The 24,002-nt window shown below is 37.6% G+C and overlaps 1 protein-coding gene across 7 annotated transcripts in view; it reads right to left on the reverse strand.

The window, feature by feature from the left end:
• LOC117341480 (cell wall integrity and stress response component 3-like) overlaps positions 1–24,002 on the reverse strand; it is a 66,591-nt gene that overhangs the window by 26,988 nt on the left and 15,601 nt on the right. For 6 of the 7 annotated variants that reach the window (XM_033903348.1, XM_033903349.1, XM_033903350.1 and 3 more), the window contains exons 4-6: positions 2,390–2,794; positions 1,273–1,439; positions 229–427 (exon numbers count right to left, since the gene is read on the reverse strand). In XM_033903348.1, coding sequence (XP_033759239.1) covers positions 229–427; positions 1,273–1,439; positions 2,390–2,794 — 771 coding nt within the window. Of the gene's footprint in view, positions 1–228; positions 428–1,272; positions 1,440–2,389; positions 2,795–5,337; positions 5,505–24,002 lie in introns of those variants that run through there. The other variant, XM_033903354.1, reaches the window with a different exon arrangement.

The following is a 24,002-nucleotide window of genomic DNA, read 5'->3' on the forward strand; positions in this document are numbered from 1 at the left end:
AGTTGGCATTCATATTGACTATGAATGCCAACTGAAAGCCGTTCAATGCTTATATTTACCATCTGCGATTTTTTATTTGTCGTGCGATTTTTTTTTTTAATTTTCAAATTCAAATTTCAGTTGGCAGTTCATAAGCTGGTGAACTTCGCAACTGAATTGGTAGGGTTATATAGTGGCAGTGCCATACAATGGTAAATATATATGTTTGAATTCATGTTTGACCCTTACATCTTCTGATGGATTTGTATGTTATCAGTGAGGCTGGGTTAGAACCACACACGGTTCCAGTGAACGGTTCACACATAAACGTGGTGTTGGTGTCTTCATTTGTCACATTGTAGGTAAGTGTACTGGTACGTTGGTAGTTACACCCGGACTGTATCAAACCGTTATCATTCTGATTAATGTCAGATGCAGTCGGGTAACCCTAGAAACATAAAACACTTCATTTTAATCCATGTGTACAATCAAACTCAATTTGACATGAAATGAAAGTTCTTCAGAAAATCTAGTAAAATATTTATCCAAAGTGAGACTACAGAAATAAAGAAATTCTATGATTTATATAGACACAGGATAATGTGTCTTATTATAGATGTTAAGCATTCTCGGTCCCCATCAGCTTTCAACCTATCACTATACCATTACTGACAAGTAAAACTATATATAAGGGACATAACTCTGATCATAATGAAGTTGTTTTGATTAAATCTGTCCTGTTGGATATCCTTAGTCTGGAGTCCTCCCTTTGGGTATCTTTTTACTGGAACAGCCATGAACATTCAGTCTAAATGGTTTGTACTGGGGTTTTTTTATATTATTAATGATTTCAGATTTTAATTTAAATAAGCCCAGCAATAAAATGCTTAAATAATCTTAGTGTTATTAATCTTTAACACTACAGTACTAGTGTTACAACTGTACCTGGTATATGAAAACTTATGATAGGAAACAGTTACACACAAAGGATTTTAAAAGACTTTCCATTGCATATAGATGACACAAAACAAGTCATAGAATTTTTCTTTTGAGGTAAAATTTTCACTTTGTATTGACAATTTTAAAATTCAAATTACTTGATGAAATAAATGATTGAATTAATCTATGAAAGTGTCTTAAATCAATGTATCCAAAGTATCAGTGTTAAAAACTTTCTTATAAATAACAAATATAAAAAATAGGATTTTTTTCCCTGTTTCCAATGCATTAAATTTGTCTCATTTTCTTTGAGATGTAATTAAATTGGAAACAGAAAATTGTTTATAGTCTTACGGTATATCCTTGATCAGTGGCACGCTTGTAACACCATGTGTGGGGTTTTTTGTCGCTTCCTACAGTGCCTGTACACGTGAATGTCAACGAGGATCCTACGGAGTAATATACACTCTCCACATTGGGGAAGGGAAACACGGTCATGTCGTTAGTGGATATCGGTTGAACTGTAACAGAACATATCATTATGAAATATTAAAATCATGTTCTCAGTGATGTTAACACTGCAATTGGAAATAAAAACTATTATATAAATGATATCTATAATCAGAATACAACAAATATCATTATTTGACATGGAAAAATGTTTTTAAATCCTTAACAAGTGGTACAATGGGCCTGTATCACTCAATGACAATATCAAGGAGGAGCAAGATCATTTATGTGAATGCTAAGCTGACAACCCCTTCATTGACATTATTTTGCAAACTAGGGGTATTTATGGTTTGTAGTCTAAACCACCAAGATGATTGATAAGGGAGGGGCACTTGTAAAGTGTCTTACTGACTGAAATCCAGGTATCAAATATGAAAAATGTTATTGCTGTTTGTAGGGTTTAACTTACAAAAAACAAATAACATTGATATTTTTTCATCTGTTTTTTTTTCAACTAGGAAATTCAGAAAAATAACGGGGTTTTTTTCAATGAAAATGGGTCTATTTATCGGACTAGAGGGATGGGTGATAAGCCCTACAGACAATGAATCACAGCATCTCGGGAAGGTGAGGTCAAAAAACAATTTGCAATTTAACACAGAGCTTTTGAAAGTCCTGTTACTGTCACAACATTTTAAAAGCTAAACAGTGTTTTGTTATTGTTTCAAAGGCATGAAGAAGTTTATAAAAGGCAGAAAAACTTTGTGGAAGACTTGAACTGACATATCATTATGCACAGACACACAGTCTGCCATTACAAACCCTGGTCACACTATTATGAAAGGATGGTATCTACGTATCTACACTGTATAATGACTTTATAAGATATTTTGAGCACATCAGCAAATAGAAACTGCAGATATTTCTTTAGGGGGTAAACAATTTATCAGTGTGATGGCAGATCAGAAGATTTCATTCTTATTAGAATTTTATGTCTGTCTCATGGACACTGGATACATACCTTTAGCTGTGATATATTTTTCATCTGTCGCTACACCACCACTACCACCTGCTAGAGTTACACCCATATTACATTGGTAAGCTCCGCCATCATTACAGTTTGTCCTATTTGTGGCGATTGTAAACACAAGCTGAGCTCCAGATAACGTGTCCACATTTCCGGTGGCTGTCACCCCCGCTCTGCTCTGACTGACAACGTTACCCCAGGTAAGTACCGAGGATGAGGTGGCTTTACTATATCTAACAGACACTACTGTTTGATAATCTGTAGAACTAGAATTTTTCAGAAGACTAATAACATTAACATCTGTGATACCGGCTGAGCTTGGAGTACAGGTAAGTCTGAGTTCTGATGTTGGTGTTTCCAAGGTACTTGGTCCTGTTATGGTGATGGACTGACCTGAAACTAAAAACAAAGAACTGCATTAACAGACAGTGACTGATCATGAGTCCTAATACAAAAATCTGTTGCACATCTGAATAATTTGACTAAATAATGACATCAAAAGCACAAGGTATCTCCAATATTTGTAAAAAAAATGTTTTCAAATAAATCATTTGATAAATGTATAGTTCTACAATTTGTCATTTTCACACTGACCAGATTAACAGACTCACTTCAATAACAATCAAATTGAGTATCAACTATTGATCAAGCAATTCTTGTCCCCTACCAGGTACATGTGCAGCCCCACTTAATATAGTAAGAGACCTTGACACAACAACCCTGAACCTGGAACTTGTGCAAGATAGCAGTATCACTATTTAGTCATATATGATTGTGTGAAGTGTGATACCATCTCTCAAGGAATGAAGCTGATACATATAACAGTAACAAACTTTGGTGTTACATTATAAGGATGTATAGGACAGGTGAAACACCTCACCCATCCAACTACTGTGTAGGGACTAATAAAATCCATATCTTTTGATAACTGTTCATTCAATTTGATGACCATGCACAGGCAAATCGCTTCTGAACCCGTATCTTAAACAGTATGCCTATATGAATGTAAATTTGCGAACGATTGACATGAAGACTGAATACCTCATCCAGTGATTTTTTTAGGGTCGATTTGGGGCCGAATTTCGGCCCCTTCCCCTAGAGAAATTTTGTTGTATTTTCCCAATTTCTTGCTCATATTTTCCCATTCAGAAAATATCCCTTCATATAAATTGGTATAAAGAAATGCCGACCAAAATGTATTTCACAAGAAATTTTCAACGCCGGTGTTCTCGTTCTATGTTGGTCGCGTTCGATAACGCAAATTCCCGTGCTTTCTGTTTCGGTGTCTGAAACGATGTCGTTTTCCTCAATGTTTCAAATCGAGCGCACCGCGAAAGTCTGTGTCGATCGAGTGTTTTAATCGCACACGTGTCTCACATATGCTATGACAAGCGCTTGAAAGTTTAAGATCATGTAAACAAGAGTCGCACAACACGAAGTATTATGTCAAAAGACTGACAAAAAAGATAGGAAAGGCCTTACGAAAGTGAGTGACTTCTTCAAAAAGTCTTCCGGCGGCGATATACCAAACAACCCGTCAACCAATGAATCATCATCCAACATTGAATCTGTTTTATCAACCGTCCAGACGGAATGTTTACCCGTAGCAAACGTCAATGTACATGTAACCCGCGACGAAAATCTGGTATTAACTTTATCGGGAAAAAAGAGGAGCAGCGTACGCGTCGATAGATGAACATTTAATACTGCCAAATATGGATCTACCTTCTCTTGTCTTTATCACAGTAATGTGACATGTGGCTACATGTGCAAGTACTGAGAATTGTTTGAGAATTGTTTATTTTTTGGTGCACATTTGAGTTGTAAGCCATTTGTTACAAAAGGGTATAAAACTTGGGACACATCCTTCAAGAAAATTGAAAAAACATGACAACTGGCCTGGACTCTTTGGTGGACATGTTCAAGGGGCAAAAAACAAGGAAAATGGCCCTTTAGATAGCTATTAAGAATCATTAGGCCAGATGAATGTTGAAAATTTAACAGATAAATAAATATATGGACGTGTTATTGACTTTTTTTTCATTTAAAACCAACACCAAATTTTCCCAATTGGGGAAAAATGCCGCTGCAAAAAGGATGAAAAAATCACTGTCATCCTGTCATGACCTGGCCAACATAAAAAGCTATATAATTAGGCGATAGATATATATAGAAATTATAAAGGTAAATGTAACATTAATAAATCCCATCATCATTGATATTCCAGCCAAGATGTGATCTTAGGTGCCAATCCATGATGCAATGGCATACTCATCATAAACGATTGTTAGTTTATGAGCCAGACACCCGAATACCTGGTATTATGCATTTTCAATTATTGACAGTTGGGCCAATGACTTTCATCACTATTAATTCCTAAACTTTATATGAAAGAATTACAGAATTAAAGGAAAGTTTCTTGACTAAGATTTTGTCCTTAAAATTTCAAATTCAGATTTTCTTTTAAAGATATGACCTTTGTCATTGATGATTCGTAGGGACTTGGTGACAATGGTGGTTGGCCCATGCAAACTTTATATGAATAAAGCACTGTCAAAAATAAATCATCTATATATATTATAACCAACACTATTCCAACAGATTTCTGATTCAAATCCACTGCGTTGTAATAGCTGCGAGGCATTTATTCGTTACTGCAGTGCGTGTGTTGACAGTTATCTCCCCTTGTAGGATCTCTAATGAAATTTTGTCCATACACATCTAGACATTTCGGTTTTCAATATAGAATAGCTCGAAATTATTGAACTTATATATATCAGATAAACCCATTGTTCAAGGACATTGTTCAGATTACAGAACTACAACAACGCTAATGACGGAATAGACCTAGTCGTGACCATATTTACACATTCTCGGCGACACTTCACAGATGACATCACCTTTTCGCGTTTTATGTTTAAGTTGCACTCTATTAAACTTACCCAGACTTGCTAAACAGCACAATGCCCCTATTAAAGATACTGCTCTCATGATCGCATCCGTATCGACGAACACTGCAGTCGAAATATCCACGCTTCCGTGTTTAGTTTTGAAACCTAACAGTAATGGCGGTTCACCTAACACAGGTAAATTGCCTAAGGCGTCCATATCCTTCCGCATTCCGCCCAGGTGAGAGAGTGGGGACTTCTTTCTATCGGAGTATCATATTTACCGTATTTGTGCCTTAACTAGCCGTTATAATTATACATGCATCAAGTGCACTTATATTCGTTTGTTGTATTAATTAAAATCATATGTAAACACAGATTTAATTGAAATTATATATAAGAACGCTATGTTGGTTTACCGGTCGAGCGGAGTAATTTCGAGCACCTGTGTAGCAATAAAAATACCTTGATTAGGTGAAATACCAGCATACTCATACCTGTGTCATCACAGGACTACATATATCTAGGTGTGTTTAAAGTTGGTCATAAATAGGATCCTTATATGTGTGTTCGTAAACAAAGCAAACTGAACATGTGGACTTCAACTTCCAGCTAACTTTAATCACGTCGCACTCCCGGGGTATATATTTATTGATTAACATGAACACCGTATAATAACTAGCTCGTCATAACCGGTATACTTCCCACACCTGTACCGATTGTGGGAAGGAATGTTATCGATAATATGTCACAAACTATGTATAATGACAGAGATAACGGGTCTAAAAAATAACAAGAAGACATACTTTTCATCAATAACACTAGCCATGGCAGTGGCCAGACGATTTATTTATCATAATAACAAAATATTTGAAATAAGAAAAAAAAAACATTATCATATCTACATTGTATATACATTTTATATGCATTCCGAATTCGGCATTCTTTGCAAAAATCAATCTATACTTGTTTTATTTATTTACTTATTTATTACGATGGGTCACTCGAGCTACACTTTTCCAGACATAACAAGTACATGACGCAATAAACTATTAAGTATTTCGACAAGACTGAAATATACTTCGCAAAATTTCAAAACACTAAATACCTGTCAAGCCGGGTTTCCTTGGAACACCTCCGGGCCGAAGTGACTGATATAACTACATTATGTAAAGGGGATTCCCATGCAAAAGTGTTATATATATGTATATATACATTTCAACAGAGACTTGTATATCACATACAAGTCTCTGATTTCAATGTACATGTATACTTCAAATGAAACTCAATTTATATCATAGATATCAAAATATAGCTAAAGAACTAGAAATGCCAGAAATTCAACATTTATATATAGTTATCTTACATATATATACGTTAGCTCAATTGCAAAACCGGCCTGAGAACAACGTCCAGAAATTTGATTGATCTGATGTAAGCATATTTTATTTGCAAATTTACCAAATGGGATCAGACAAAAGTTTAAAACTTATGATCTGTATTCTCCTGTAAAACATTAATGATTAAATATGCATATGACCGCATTTTTTTAAAGAAACAAAAATGATAAAAATTAGGCAATAATGTTATATATATACATTACATTGTATAATCAAAATGAAACTCAATTTATATCATAGGGAGTATAAGAAATGATTAAAGCGAAAAGCAGCGGAAAATATGAAAATTACGAAGACTGTTTCGTATTTAAACAATTTTTCGTTCTTTATTGGGGATGCGATGGTTTGAATAATTACTAAACATAAGAAAACGTCCGATCTACAAACAGCGAAACAATTCTATACTCCGTCAGCTGAGTAACAGACGCCTTCTTTGGTATCCTCTCATTTTACATAAAAAAATTTACGATGATGAAATATATACGTTTAAATCTAGAAAGTGATCTATTGTGATAGTTTTTAAAATTTACAATTAACAGCCGAAGCTGTCTGGAGATGAGAGAAAAGTGACACATTTATAGTCAGATAGACTTTGTATTATTTAGGTGCTATTGCTATGGGATTAGCGGTTGTCGTCTGTCTGCTGGGTGGGGAATCTCTGCGCGATAAGCTATTATTTCTCACGCATTTGGATTTAATTTAAACATATTTGCAAATATGCAAATGGGATCAGACCAAGTCTAACTTATAATCCGTCTTCTCCTGTTAAACACAAATGATTAGATATACCTATGACCGCAAATTAAAAAAACCCAATGATGATGAAAAAAAACAATTCAAAAGTTACTGTACCCGCATGTCTGTGTAAAATGTATGTTCTTGCAAAAGTATTTGTAACACATTTAAATTTTACACCATAGTCGACGATTATATTTTATGAACTATATCAAAACGACGTTAATCCTTTTACCATACGAATTTTACACCCACGCCTCTAATATGACGGCCAGACAATACACATGTATATATATACACATTCCTGACAGTATAGTCCTATAAGCTTTGTTTACAGATTACATCTTACAGAACTATGTTGTATTTGACCTTTAGGAAAGGTCGCCATGGATGGTTGAATTTAGTATGTCGGCTGTCATGACCAGTAAGCATGATAATAGACTCAGATAAACATATGTCCTTGTCGTCTGTTGTCCAGCCCAATGTTACTGTGTGTACGCCGTATAACGTAACTCCAGATACGTGTGCTGCATACGATACCTGTATCACTCAACCACCTAAGGTAACGGACAGAGTGTCTTTCATGAATTTACAATGTTGTCCTTGTCTCAGATAAGTTTTACAGGTGTTCCATTACGTAGAATTTGCCATTCGATGTAAAATATTCAATGCTAACATATTTCCCGCTAGGGATAAAAACATACTTCTCTCACTTCACATAAAAATGGTGGTATTTTATGGTAATTTCTTCAAAAAAAAATGTGTTCGCCCTATCCACGTCAATCACATACATCTAGTGTCAAAATGCAAAACCAGCAGATTGGTCAAAGAAACACCCAACAAAAACAAACAATACTTGATCAGAACCATCTGAAGATCATTCGGGACAAGTTTTTGCTGAATACCTCTGGTGGAACTTGAAAAGATTTGAAATATGTTTTATTTTTCAAGAGGGCAGCAAGGTATGGTTGTCAGGAACAGCTCAGGACCATTTCGCCCCAGTTTGAGCTGAATCCCACGATGGAATTTAAAAACTTTTGAAACGTTTACGCACGGCGATGGACGAAACACGGCGATAGGTCACCCTGGCCCTTGAGGGTCAGGTGACCTAAAACTGCTAATTGCCATGTTTACTAATCTTGTTTTAGAAACTTATTAAAAACGAAGAGAAGAACACAACAAGACAGAGTGGTCATAAAGCCCAAATTGTTATAAAGAAATCTGTTAGGGCTGAGAAAATAGTTACCGTACAAAATTAAAATACTCAAATAAATAAAGGGCAATAACTCTTTCAAAAATATTCACATCAAATTGCCGCCAAACATACATATGAACCCAACCCTCACACCTTGTCTCTGGAATATTAAAATCACAGATGAATCGAGCTTCATGATTTTGGTCTCTACGATATGTCCTTATAGATTTCAAACTAAGGGCAGATAATCTAGAATTATAACTCAACAAAGCAATTCTTTACAAAAACAACAAAAACAACAACAAAAAACAACAAAAAACAAAACAAACAAACAAAACAAACAAACAAAACCCCCAAAACTTAGTGGGCTGATGACCGGTCCATGAGGGACGATACACACTCTTGTTTTGCGATCGTACATCATAATTACCCGGATACTGAGTCAGGTCTCGAGTACATGTGTTAATCGACTGGTCATGACCACAGACTGACAAATCAAATCCTAATTGTGTTAATAAATATTGAATACTAACATATTTCCCGTTAGGGATAAAAACATACTTCTCTCACTTCACATAAAAATGATTGTATTTTATGGTGATTTCATTTTAATAAAATGTTATTTGCCCTATCCATATTGATGACAAACATCTGGTGTCACAATGAAAAACCAGGGAAATGTTACAAAAATATTACTAAATTTTTACAAGAGGTCCCAGAGCTCCGACGTTCTGATATATCAGAATTACTTCCCTTCGCTTCACGCTGTCACTAAAACAGCGATAAACGTGACAGCCGAGGGAGCTGAGAATGATGGGTCATCTGACAAGTGTCGTATACATACTCACTAGCAACAAAGTTTTACCGAGAATAATCATGGTACATGTGGTCATTTGGACCAGCACGCTAGATTTGAATAGGACCGTCTGAGTGGGGATCATAGCGGCCATCTTGGATTTCTAACCAACCCGGAAATTAACAGCATTTGGCCAGGAACATCTCTGCATAATTCCTGGCAAGTTGGAGCTATATCCTAAATCCCGATGGAACTTGAGAAGAATTGAGAAGTGTGTTTTTCAAGATGACGGTCATGGCCGTCATCTTGAAAAATACATTTCAATTTTCTCAAGTTCCACCCTGGAACTGGATATCCAGTTCTGGATTTCGAACATACCCAAAAAACAACAACACTTGATTAGAACCATCTGAAGATCCACTGGTGGAACTTGAAAAGATTTGAAATATGTGTTTTTTTGTTTGTTTTTTCAAGAGGGCAGCAATGTATGGCGGTCAGGAACATCTCAGAACCATTCCAGCCAGCTTGAGCTGAATCTCACGATCGAACGCATGGCGCACGACGATGGACGAAACACGGCGATAGGTCATCCTGGCCCCTAGGGTCAGGTGACCTAAAACTGCTAATTGTCATGCTTGTCAATCCAGTTTAAGATACCGAGAAGAAATCTCAAGACAAGATAGAGTGATCATAAAACCTGAATAATTAAAAAAAAAATTGTTAGAGCTGAAAAAATAGATCTCCTGACAAGACTAAAATGAATCAAGGGCAATAACTCTTTCAAAGCAATTCGCATCAAAATGCCTGATTAAAAACGAATAGAAAAAAATTTAAAGACAAGACAGAGTGGTCGTTAAGCCTAAATAGTTATAAAGAAATCTGTTAGAGCTGAGAAAATAGTTAAAATAGTTACCGTACAAGATTAAAATACTAAAATAAATAAAGGGCAATAACTCTTTCAAAAATATTCGCATCAAAATGCCGCCAAAATACACACGAACCCATCCCCACACCTTGTCTCTGTCTCTGGAATATTAAAATTACAGATGAATTTTGGCCTCTACGATATGTCTATAATTCTTGACCGATTCTAGATTCCGAAGTTTCGAGCTACGGGAGAGATAATTCAACTGAGAAATTCTTCACGCTGGCAGAGACGTATATACCTGATATACAAGTCTCTGACGCTGGTGACCAATCTAACCAATACGCTATCATGATATTTCACAATACCAGATTTCACACGGACGTAAATCATAATTACCCGGATACTGAGTCAGGTCTCGAGTACCAGCGACTGGTCATGACCTCAGACTGACAAATCAAATCCTATTTGTGCGAGTGTTATACAGCTAATTCGGCATTGTTTGTGGGACGAAGTTATCTGCGGTCAAGTATTACTACGACCACATCGTAAATAATATACCATAGATATGTGGGCTGACACTCCTTTGTTTATTTTATCTATAAAGTAAACACAGTTATCGGTATAAAAGTGTGTACAGTATATGTAAAAGTAAATGTACTTTATGACTGTGTGAAGCATGTTAACATTAATTATAAACTGTATTTTATTCTATTTCTCCATAACGAAGAGTACACTTTAAGGTCCTGTCATAACATTTCCCATCAGGAGACCCGGATGTGATCTTGCAGATGTGCCCATGACTTTACATACACTGTTTGGAATCTAACGGCCGATCGACAGTTTTATTCACGCGACCACACCTCGACATCCAAGAGTTCAGCTGTTGTCGACCATAGAAACGACACGGGTTGGGTGGCTACAGTAACCATCGAGAGTTGGACGTTTTCATTTCAAATATTACAAGAATATACACAATGGTCCCGCTAGCTACTAAATCGTAACGAGCTAGCCCACGGTATGTATCATATTAGACCATGTGTCGAATCCAAGCACAGAAAACCGCCAACTGTTTTACGGGGTTTAACTTCCTCGCAACTGGCAGTGTCAAATAGGGAGTATAAACGAGTGACACCGACAACCACTGTCAATCGTTAGTCAAAAATGAAAAGCAAACAAACAAAAATAAATAACCAAACAAGCACAGCAAGAACGAGTAGGGGGTAAAGACAGGAAAAGGCAATGCCAATGTCACTATACTAGAAGACACGAGAGAAAATCCCCGATTCTACAGGTGGCCGGTTACCTTATCAAAAAGAAAGTACAAGAGAAGCTACTCTCAATCATGCGGAGGGGGTTCGCAATTATTGTTGGCTCTTGCAAAAAATCCATTGACGCCCCTACACGGTTGCTAAGCCCTAATTCTGCAGGGACGTTCTCACATAAGTCGCCTCTCAATCACATTTTCATTAGACCACTCCCGATGCATTGGAGGGGATTACAATTGACCGGCTTTCACAAACAAAACAAAAAAAAATTAAAATTAAAATTAAATATTTAAAAAAAATGCATTGGCGTAACTGCATTGGTGAATATCCCGAATTCCATGGGCGTTCTCACATAAGAGGTCTCTTTACCGCATTTCTTATTGATCATGATCTGCGGGAGTGATTATCTACAATACACTTACTATGTTCCCAGGGTCGTACACGGATAACCGTGATGACTATCTAATACACATACAGCATATCGGCCGAGTAGTTACTCACATAATTGAAGTAGTTTACTATTGTAACTTGATTCACTGAAACGTTTTAACTTAAATGGCGGTGTCTGGTTTATATGCTTGGTTTGTTGTCAAACGTCTTTATTATACTGTATCCCAGAGATGTGTATTGTCGCCGGACTGTTTATTATAATGTATCGTTAGGATGTGTAGTGTCGCCGGATTGTTTATTATAATGTATCGTTAGGATGTGTAGTGTCGCCGGACTGTTTATTATAATGTATCGTTAGGATGTGTAGTGTGGCCGGACTGTTTATTATAATGTATCGTTAGGATGTGTAGTGTCGCCGGGTTGTTTATTATAATGTATCGTTAGGATGTGTAGTGTGGCCGGACTGTTTATTATAATGTATCGTTAGGACGTGTAGTGTGGCCCGACTGTTTATTATAATGTATCGTTAGGATGTGTAGTGTTGCCGGACTGTTTATTATAATGTATCGTTAGGATGTGTAGTGTTGCCGGACTGTTTATTATAATGTATCGTTAGGATGTGTAGTGTCGCCGGACTGTTTATTATAATGTATCGTTAGGATGTGTAGTGTCGCCGGACTGTTTATTATAATGTATCGTTAGGATGTGTAGTGTCGCCGGATTGTTTATTATAATGTATCGTTAGGATGTGTAGTGTCGCCGTGTTGTTTATTATAATGTATCGTTAGGATGTGTAGTGTGGCCGGACTGTTTATTATAATGTATCGTTAGGATGTGTAGTGTGGCCGGACTGTTTATTATAATGTATCGTTAGGATGTGTAGTGTCGCCGTGTTGTTTATTATAATGTATCGTTAGGATGTGTAGTGTGGCCGGACTGTTTATTATAATGTATCGTTAGGATGTGTAGTGTGGCCGGACTGTTTATTATAATGTATCGTTAGGACGTGTAGTGTGGCCGGACTGTTTATTATAATGTATCGTTAGGATGTGTAGTGTCGCCGGACTGTTTATTATAATGTATCGTTAGGACGTGTAGTGTGGCCGGACTGTTTATTATAATGTATCGTTAGGATGTGTAGTGTCGCCGGACTGTTTATTATAATGTATCGTTAGGATGTGTAGTTTCGCCGGACTGTTTATTATAATGTGTCGTTAGGATGTGTAGTGTCGCCGGGTTGTTTATTATAATGTATCGTTAGGATGTGTAGTGTCGCCGGACTGTTTATTATAATGTATCGTTAGGATGTGTAGTGTCGCCGGACTGTTTATTATAATGTATCGTTAGGACGTGTAGTGTGGCCCGACTGTTTATTATAATGTATCGTTAGGATGTGTAGTGTCGCCGGACTGTTTATTATAATGTATCGTTAGGATGTGAAGTGTGGCCGGGGTGTTTATTATAATGTATCGTTAGGATGTGTAGTGTGGCCGGACTGTTTATTATAATGTATCGTTAGGATGTGTAGTGTCGCCGGACTGTTTATTATAATGTATCGTTAGGATGTGTAGTGTCGCCGGACTGTTTATTATAATGTATCGTTAGGATGTGTAGTGTCGCCGGACTGTTTATTATAATGTATCGTTAGGATGTGTAGTGTCGCCGGGTTGTTTATTATAATGTATCGTTAGGATGTGTAGTTTCGCCGGACTGTTTATTATAATGTGTCGTTAGGATGTGTAGTGTCGCCGGGTTGTTTATTATAATGTATCGTTAGGATGTGTAGTGTGGCGGGACTGTTTATTATAATGTATCGTTAGGATGTGTAGTGTCCCCGTGTTGTTTATTACAATGTATCGTTAGGATGTGTAGTGTCCCCGGGTTGTTTATAATAATGTATCGTTAGGATGTGTAGTGTCGCCGGACTGTTTATTATAATGTATCGTTAGGATGTGTAGTGTGGCCGGACTGTTTATTATAATGTATCGTTAGGATGTGTAGTGTGGCCGGACTGTTTATTATAATGTATCGTTAGGATGTGTAGTGTGGCCGGACTGTTTATTATAATGTATCGTTAGGATGTGTAGTGTCGCCGGGTTGTTTATTATAATGTATCGTTAGGATGTGTAGTGTGGCGGGTTGTTTATTATAATGTATCGTTAGGATGTGTAGTGTGGCCGGACTGTTTATTATAATGTATCGTTAGGATGTGTAGTGTCGCAGGGTTGTTTATTATAATGTATCGTTAGGATGTGTAGTGTGGCCGGGTTGTTTATTATAATGTATCGTTAGGATGTGTAGTGTGGCCGTGTTGTTTATTATAATGTATCGTTAGGATGTGTAGTGTCGCCGGACTGTTTATTATATAATGTATCGTTAGGATGTGTAGTGTCGCCGGACTGTTTATTATAATGTATCGTTAGGATGTGTAGTGTGGCCGGACTGTTTATTATAATGTATCGTTAGGATGTGTAGTGTCGCCGGGTTGTTTATTATAATGTATCGTTAGGATGTGTAGTGTGGCGGGTTGTTTATTATAATGTATCGTTAGGATGTGTAGTGTGGCCGGACTGTTTATTATAATGTATCGTTAGGATGTGTAGTGTCGCAGGGTTGTTTATTATAATGTATCGTTAGGATGTGTAGTGTGGCCGGGTTGTTTATTATAATGTATCGTTAGGATGTGTAGTGTGGCCGTGTTGTTTATTATAATGTATCGTTAGGATGTGTAGTGTCGCCGGACTGTTTATTATAATGTATCGTTAGGATGTGTAGTGTGGCGGGTTGTTTATTATAATGTATCGTTAGGATGTGTAGTGTGGCCGGGTTGTTTATTATAATGTATCGTTAGGATGTGTATTGTCGCCGGACTGTTTATTATAATGTATCGTTAGGATGTGTAGTGTGGCCGGACTGTTTATTATAATGTATCGTTAGGATGTGTAGTGTGGCCGGACTGTTTATTATAATGTATCGTTAGGATGTGTAGTGTCGCCGGACTGTTTATTATAATGTATCGTTAGGATGTGTAGTGTCGCCGGACTGTTTATTATAATGTATCGTTAGGATGTGTAGTGTGGCCGGGTTGTTTATTATAATGTATCGTTAGGATGTGTAGTGTCGCCGGACTGTTTATTATAATGTATCGTTAGGATGTGTAGTGTCGCCGGACTGTTTATTATAATGTATCGTTAGGATGTGTAGTGTCGCCGGACTGTTTATTATAATGTATCGTTAGGATGTGTAGTGTCGCCGGACTGTTTATTATAATGTATCGTTAGGACGTGTAGTGTCGCCGGATTGTTTATTATAATGTATCGTTAGGATGTGTAGTGTGGCCGTACTGTTTATTATAATGTATCGTTAGGATGTGTAGTGTGGCCGGACTGTTTATTATAATGTATCGTTAGGATGTGTAGTGTCGCCGGACTGTTTATTATAATCTATCGTTAGGATGTGTAGTGTCGCCGGACTGTTTATTATAATGTATCGTTAGGATGTGTAGTGTGGCGGGTTGTTTATTATAATGTATCGTTAGGATGTGTAGTGTGGCCGGGTTGTTTATTATAATGTATCGTTAGGATGTGTATTGTCGCCGGACTGTTTATTATAATGTATCGTTAGGATGTGTAGTGTGGCCGGACTGTTTATTATAATGTATCGTTAGGATGTGTAGTGTGGCCGGACTGTTTATTATAATGTATCGTTAGGATGTGTAGTGTCGCCGGACTGTTTATTATAATGTATCGTTAGGATGTGTAGTGTCGCCGGACTGTTTATTATAATGTATCGTTAGGATGTGTAGTGTGGCCGGGTTGTTTATTATAATGTATCGTTAGGATGTGTAGTGTCGCCGGACTGTTTATTATAATGTATCGTTAGGATGTGTAGTGTCGCCGGACTGTTTATTATAATGTATCGTTAGGATGTGTAGTGTCGCCGGACTGTTTATTATAATGTATCGTTAGGATGTGTAGTGTCGCCGTGTTGTTTATTATAATGTATCGTTAGGATGTGTAGTGTGGCCGGGTTGTTTATTATAATGTATCGTTAGGATGTGTAGTGTGGCGGGTTGTTTATTATAATGTATCGTTAGGATGTGTAGTGTGGCCGGACTGTTTATTATAATGTATCGTTAGGATGTGTAGTGTGGCCGGACTGTTTATTATAATGTATCGTTAGGATGTGTAGTGTGGCCGGACTGTTTATTATAATGTATCGTTAGGATGTGTAGTGTGGCCGGACTGTTTATTATAATGTATCGTTAGGATGTGTAGTGTCGCCGGGTTGTTTATTATAATGTATCGTTAGGATGTGTAGTGTCGCCGGACTGTTTATTATAATGTATCGTTAGGATGTGTAGTGTGGCCGGGTTGTTTATTATAATGTATCGTTAGGATATGTAGTGTGGCCGGACTGTTTATTATAATGTATCGTTAGGATGTGTAGTGTCGCCGGACTGTTTATTATAATGTATCGTTAGGATGTGTAGTGTGGCCGGACTGTTTATTATAATGTATCGTTAGGATGTGTAGTGTCGCCGGACTGTTTATTATAATGTATCGTTAGGATGTGTAGTGTGGCCGGACTGTTTATTATAATGTATCGTTAGGATGTGTAGTGTGGCCGGGTTGTTTATTATAATGTATCGTTAGGATGTGTAGTGTCGCCGGATTGTTTATTATAATGTATCGTTAGGATGTGTAGTGTCGCCGGGTTGTTTATTATAATGTATCGTTAGGATGTGTAGTGTTGCCGGACTGTTTATTATAATGTATCGTTAGGATGTGTAGTGTGGCCGGACTGTTTATTATAATGTATCGTTAGGATGTGTAGTGTCGCCGGACTGTTTATTATAATGTATCGTTAGGATGTGTAGTGTCGCCGGACTGTTTATTATAATGTATCGTTAGGATGTGTAGTGTCGCCGGACTGTTTATTATAATGTATCGTTAGGATGTGTAGTGTGGCCCGACTGTTTATTATAATGTATCGTTAGGATGTGTAGTGTCGCCGTGTTGTTTATTATAATGTATCGTTAGGATGTGTAGTGTGGCGGGTTGTTTATTATAATGTATCGTTAGGATGTGTAGTGTGGCCGGGTTGTTTATTATAATGTATCGTTAGGATGTGTAGTGTCGCCGGGTTGTTTATTATAATGTATCGTTAGGATGTGAAGTGTCGCCGGACTGTTTATTATAATGTATCGTTAGGATGTGTAGTGTGGCCGGACTGTTTATTATAATGTATCGTTAGGATGTGTAGTGTGGCCGGACTGTTTATTATAATGTATCGTTAGGATGTGTAGTGTCGCCGGACTGTTTATTATAATGTATCGTTAGGATGTGTAGTGTGGCCGGACTGTTTATTATAATGTATCGTTAGGATGTGTAGTGTGGCCGGGTTGTTTGTTATAATGTATCGTTAGGATGTGTAGTGTGGCGGGTTGTTTATTATAATGTATCGTTAGGATGTGTAGTGTCGCCGGATTGTTTATTATAATGTATCGTTAGGATGTGTAGTGTGGCCGGACTGTTTATTATAATGTATCGTTAGGATGTGTAGTGTCGCCGGGTTGTTTATTATAATGTATCGTTAGGATGTGTAGTGTGGCCGGGTTGTTTATTATAATGTATCGTTAGGATGTGTAGTGTGGCCGGACTGTTTATTATAATGTATCGTTAGGATGTGTAGTGTGGCCGGACTGTTTATTATAATGTATCGTTAGGATGTGTAGTGTCGCCGGATTGTTTATTATAATGTATCGTTAGGATGTGTAGTGTGGCCGGGTTGTTTATTATAATGTATCGTTAGGATGTGTAGTGTCGCCGGGTTGTTTATTATAATGTATCGTTAGGATGTGTAGTGTTGCCGGACTGTTTATTATAATGTATCGTTAGGATGTGTAGTGTGGCCGGACTGTTTATTATAATGTATCGTTAGGATGTGTAGTGTGGCCGGACTGTTTATTATAATGTATCGTTAGGATGTGTAGTGTGGCCGGACTGTTTATTATAATGTATCGTTAGGATGTGTAGTGTCGCCGGATTGTTTATTATAATGTATCGTTAGGATGTGTAGTGTGGCCGGGTTGTTTATTATAATGTATCGTTAGGATGTGTAGTGTCGCCGGGTTGTTTATTATAATGTATCGTTAGGATGTGTAGTGTTGCCGGACTGTTTATTATAATGTATCGTTAGGATGTGTAGTGTTGCCGGACTATTTATTATAATGTATCGTTAGGATGTGTAGTGTCGCCGGGTTGTTTATTATAATGTATCGTTAGGATGTGTAGTGTTGCTGGACTGTTTATTATAATGTATCGTTAGGATGTGTAGTGTCGCCGGGTTGTTTATTATAATGTATCGTTAGGACGTGTAGTGTCGCCGGGTTGTTTATTATAATGTATCGTTAGGATGTGTAGTGTGGCCCGACTGTTTATTATAATGTATCGTTAGGATGTGTAGTGTCGCCGTGTTGTTTATTATAATGTATCGTTAGGATGTGTAGTGTGGCGGGTTGTTTATTATAATGTATCGTTAGGATGTGTAGTGTGGCCGGGTTGTTTATTATAATGTATCGTTAGGATGTGTAGTGTGGCCGGGTTGTTTATTATAATGTATCGTTAGGATGTGTAGTGTCGCCGGACTGTTTATTATAATGTATCGTTAGGATGTGTAGTGTGGCCGGACTGTTTATTATAATGTATCGTTAGGATGTGTAGTGTGGCCGGACTGTTTATTATAATGTATCGTTAGGATGTGTAGTGTCGCCGGACTGTTTATTATAATGTATCGTTAGGATGTGTAGTGTGGCCGGACTGTTTATTATAATGTATCGTTAGGATGTGTAGTGTGGCCGGGTTGTTTGTTATAATGTATCGTTAGGATGTGTAGTGTGGCGGGTTGTTTATTATAATGTATCGTTAGGATGTGTAGTGTCGCCGGATTGTTTATTATAATGTATCGTTAGGATGTGTAGTGTGGCCGGACTGTTTATTATAATGTATCGTTAGGATGTGTAGTGTCGACGGGTTGTTTATTATAATCTATCGTTAGGATGTGTAGTGTGGCCGGGTTGTTTATTATAATGTATCGTTAGGATGTGTAGTGTGGCCGGACTGTTTATTATAATGTATCGTTAGGATGTGTAGTGTGGCCGGACTGTTTATTATAATGTATCGTTAGGATGTGTAGTGTCGCCGGACTGTTTATTATAATGTATCGTTAGGATGTGTAGTGTCGCCGGACTGTTTATTATAATGTATCGTTAGGATGTGTAGTGTGGCCGGGTTGTTTATTATAATGTATCGTTAGGATGTGTAGTGTCGCCGGACTGTTTATTATAATGTATCGTTAGGATGTGTAGTGTCGCCGGACTGTTTATTATAATGTATCGTTAGGATGTGTAGTGTCGCCGGACTGTTTATTATAATGTATCGTTAGGATGTGTAGTGTCGCCGTGTTGTTTATTATAATGTATCGTTAGGATGTGTAGTGTGGCCGGGTTGTTTATTATAATGTATCGTTAGGATGTGTAGTGTGGCGGGTTGTTTATTATAATGTATCGTTAGGATGTGTAGTGTGGCCGGACTGTTTATTATAATGTATCGTTAGGATGTGTAGTGTGGCCGGACTGTTTATTATAATGTATCGTTAGGATGTGTAGTGTGGCCGGACTGTTTATTATAATGTATCGTTAGGATGTGTAGTGTGGCCGGACTGTTTATTATAATGTATCGTTAGGATGTGTAGTGTCGCCGGGTTGTTTATTATAATGTATCGTTAGGATGTGTAGTGTCGCCGGACTGTTTATTATAATGTATCGTTAGGATGTGTAGTGTGGCCGGGTTGTTTATTATAATGTATCGTTAGGATGTGTAGTGTGGCCGGACTGTTTATTATAATGTATCGTTAGGATGTGTAGTGTCGCCGGACTGTTTATTATAATGTATCGTTAGGATGTGTAGTGTGGCCGGACTGTTTATTATAATGTATCGTTAGGATGTGTAGTGTCGCCGGACTGTTTATTATAATGTATCGTTAGGATGTGTAGTGTGGCCGGACTGTTTATTATAATGTATCGTTAGGATGTGTAGTGTGGCCGGGTTGTTTATTATAATGTATCGTTAGGATGTGTAGTGTCGCCGGATTGTTTATTATAATGTATCGTTAGGATGTGTAGTGTCGCCGGGTTGTTTATTATAATGTATCGTTAGGATGTGTAGTGTTGCCGGACTGTTTATTATAATGTATCGTTAGGATGTGTAGTGTGGCCGGACTGTTTATTATAATGTATCGTTAGGATGTGTAGTGTCGCCGGACTGTTTATTATAATGTATCGTTAGGATGTGTAGTGTCGCCGGACTGTTTATTATAATGTATCGTTAGGATGTGTAGTGTCGCCGGACTGTTTATTATAATGTATCGTTAGGATGTGTAGTGTGGCCCGACTGTTTATTATAATGTATCGTTAGGATGTGTAGTGTCGCCGTGTTGTTTATTATAATGTATCGTTAGGATGTGTAGTGTGGCGGGTTGTTTATTATAATGTATCGTTAGGATGTGTAGTGTGGCCGGGTTGTTTATTATAATGTATCGTTAGGATGTGTAGTGTCGCCGGGTTGTTTATTATAATGTATCGTTAGGATGTGAAGTGTCGCCGGACTGTTTATTATAATGTATCGTTAGGATGTGTAGTGTGGCCGGACTGTTTATTATAATGTATCGTTAGGATGTGTAGTGTGGCCGGACTGTTTATTATAATGTATCGTTAGGATGTGTAGTGTCGCCGGACTGTTTATTATAATGTATCGTTAGGATGTGTAGTGTGGCCGGACTGTTTATTATAATGTATCGTTAGGATGTGTAGTGTGGCCGGGTTGTTTGTTATAATGTATCGTTAGGATGTGTAGTGTGGCGGGTTGTTTATTATAATGTATCGTTAGGATGTGTAGTGTCGCCGGATTGTTTATTATAATGTATCGTTAGGATGTGTAGTGTGGCCGGACTGTTTATTATAATGTATCGTTAGGATGTGTAGTGTCGACGGGTTGTTTATTATAATGTATCGTTAGGATGTGTAGTGTGGCCGGGTTGTTTATTATAATGTATCGTTAGGATGTGTAGTGTGGCCGGACTGTTTATTATAATGTATCGTTAGGATGTGTAGTGTGGCCGGACTGTTTATTATAATGTATCGTTAGGATGTGTAGTGTCGCCGGATTGTTTATTATAATGTATCGTTAGGATGTGTAGTGTGGCCGGGTTGTTTATTATAATGTATCGTTAGGATGTGTAGTGTCGCCGGGTTGTTTATTATAATGTATCGTTAGGATGTGTAGTGTTGCCGGACTGTTTATTATAATGTATCGTTAGGATGTGTAGTGTGGCCGGACTGTTTATTATAATGTATCGTTAGGATGTGTAGTGTGGCCGGACTGTTTATTATAATGTATCGTTAGGATGTGTAGTGTGGCCGGACTGTTTATTATAATGTATCGTTAGGATGTGTAGTGTCGCCGGATTGTTTATTATAATGTATCGTTAGGATGTGTAGTGTGGCCGGGTTGTTTATTATAATGTATCGTTAGGATGTGTAGTGTCGCCGGGTTGTTTATTATAATGTATCGTTAGGATGTGTAGTGTTGCCGGACTGTTTATTATAATGTATCGTTAGGATGTGTAGTGTTGCCGGACTATTTATTATAATGTATCGTTAGGATGTGTAGTGTCGCCGGGTTGTTTATTATAATGTATCGTTAGGATGTGTAGTGTTGCTGGACTGTTTATTATAATGTATCGTTAGGATGTGTAGTGTCGCCGGGTTGTTTATTATAATGTATCGTTAGGACGTGTAGTGTCGCCGGGTTGTTTATTATAATGTATCGTTAGGATGTGTAGTGTGGCCCGACTGTTTATTATAATGTATCGTTAGGATGTGTAGTGTCGCCGTGTTGTTTATTATAATGTATCGTTAGGATGTGTAGTGTGGCGGGTTGTTTATTATAATGTATCGTTAGGATGTGTAGTGTGGCCGGGTTGTTTATTATAATGTATCGTTAGGATGTGTAGTGTGGCCGGGTTGTTTATTATAATGTATCGTTAGGATGTGTAGTGTCGCCGGACTGTTTATTATAATGTATCGTTAGGATGTGTAGTGTGGCCGGACTGTTTATTATAATGTATCGTTAGGATGTGTAGTGTGGCCGGACTGTTTATTATAATGTATCGTTAGGATGTGTAGTGTCGCCGGACTGTTTATTATAATGTATCGTTAGGATGTGTAGTGTGGCCGGACTGTTTATTATAATGTATCGTTAGGATGTGTAGTGTGGCCGGGTTGTTTGTTATAATGTATCGTTAGGATGTGTAGTGTGGCGGGTTGTTTATTATAATGTATCGTTAGGATGTGTAGTGTCGCCGGATTGTTTATTATAATGTATCGTTAGGATGTGTAGTGTGGCCGGACTGTTTATTATAATGTATCGTTAGGATGTGTAGTGTCGACGGGTTGTTTATTATAATCTATCGTTAGGATGTGTAGTGTGGCCGGGTTGTTTATTATAATGTATCGTTAGGATGTGTAGTGTGGCCGGACTGTTTATTATAATGTATCGTTAGGATGTGTAGTGTCGCCGGATTGTTTATTATAATGTATCGTTAGGATGTGTAGTGTGGCCGGGTTGTTTATTATAATGTATCGTTAGGATGTGTAGTGTCGCCGGGTTGTTTATTATAATGTATCGTTAGGATGTGTAGTGTTGCCGGACTGTTTATTATAATGTATCGTTAGGATGTGTAGTGTGGCCGGACTGTTTATTATAATGTATCGTTAGGATGTGTAGTGTGGCCGGACTGTTTATTATAATGTATCGTTAGGATGTGTAGTGTGGCCGGACTGTTTATTATAATGTATCGTTAGGATGTGTAGTGTCGCCGGATTGTTTATTATAATGTATCGTTAGGATGTGTAGTGTGGCCGGGTTGTTTATTATAATGTATCGTTAGGATGTGTAGTGTCGCCGGGTTGTTTATTATAATGTATCGTTAGGATGTGTAGTGTTGCCGGACTGTTTATTATAATGTATCGTTAGGATGTGTAGTGTTGCCGGACTGTTTATTATAATGTATCGTTAGGATGTGTAGTGTCGCCGGGTTGTTTATTATAATGTATCGTTAGGATGTGTAGTGTTGCTGGACTGTTTATTATAATGTATCGTTAGGATGTGTAGTGTCGCCGGGTTGTTTATTATAATGTATCGTTAGGACGTGTAGTGTCGCCGGGTTGTTTATTATAATGTATCGTTAGGATGTGTAGTGTCGCCGGATTGTTTATTATAATGTATCGTTAGGATGTGTAGTGTCGCCGGACTGTTTATTATAATGTATCGTTAGGATGTGTAGTGTCGGTGGATTGTCAGAGACAACTGGAATAGATTAACATTGAGGTTTTGTTTTCTTCAGACAAACGATAAATAGCGATACGTGTTTAGACACAAATTATAAAGTTGATGAACTGTCGGTAGGGAGTATGGACAATGGACTGGGAATCATGCAAAATATATAAAACATAGGTTGGGAATTCGTGCCAAGTTTATTGAACGTTGACTTGGAATTCGTGCAAAATATAGAATATGGGTTGGGGTATTTGAGTATAGTATTTGGACTATGAGCTGGGAATTCGTGCCAATTATACGGACCATAGGCTGGGAATTCGTGCCAAGTTTAGGACCATGGTTCGAATTCGTGCCAATTATACGGACTATGGTTGGGAAATTCGTTCCAGGTATATGAAACGTGGGTTTGTACATGTATATGGACCGTGGTTCAGGTATACACGTCTCTGAAAACTATGTGCACAATCCTAGCTTGTTTATGCTCCATGGTGCACACAGTATAAATTATATGTGTTGATCCACACTTTTCCATACCCCGTGCAGCTTCCGACTACACAATATGACCGATATATATTACGTTAAAGTTTATTGTATTACATTTGTGATCATCGCCATCACTGAAATCTGTAAGTACCTCTGGGTCGCCCTGTCAAAACACTTAACCACGATAA

This window comes from Pecten maximus, chromosome 13, assembly GCF_902652985.1.
Source record: "Pecten maximus chromosome 13, xPecMax1.1, whole genome shotgun sequence".
NCBI classification, from domain to species: domain Eukaryota; kingdom Metazoa; phylum Mollusca; class Bivalvia; order Pectinida; family Pectinidae; genus Pecten; species Pecten maximus.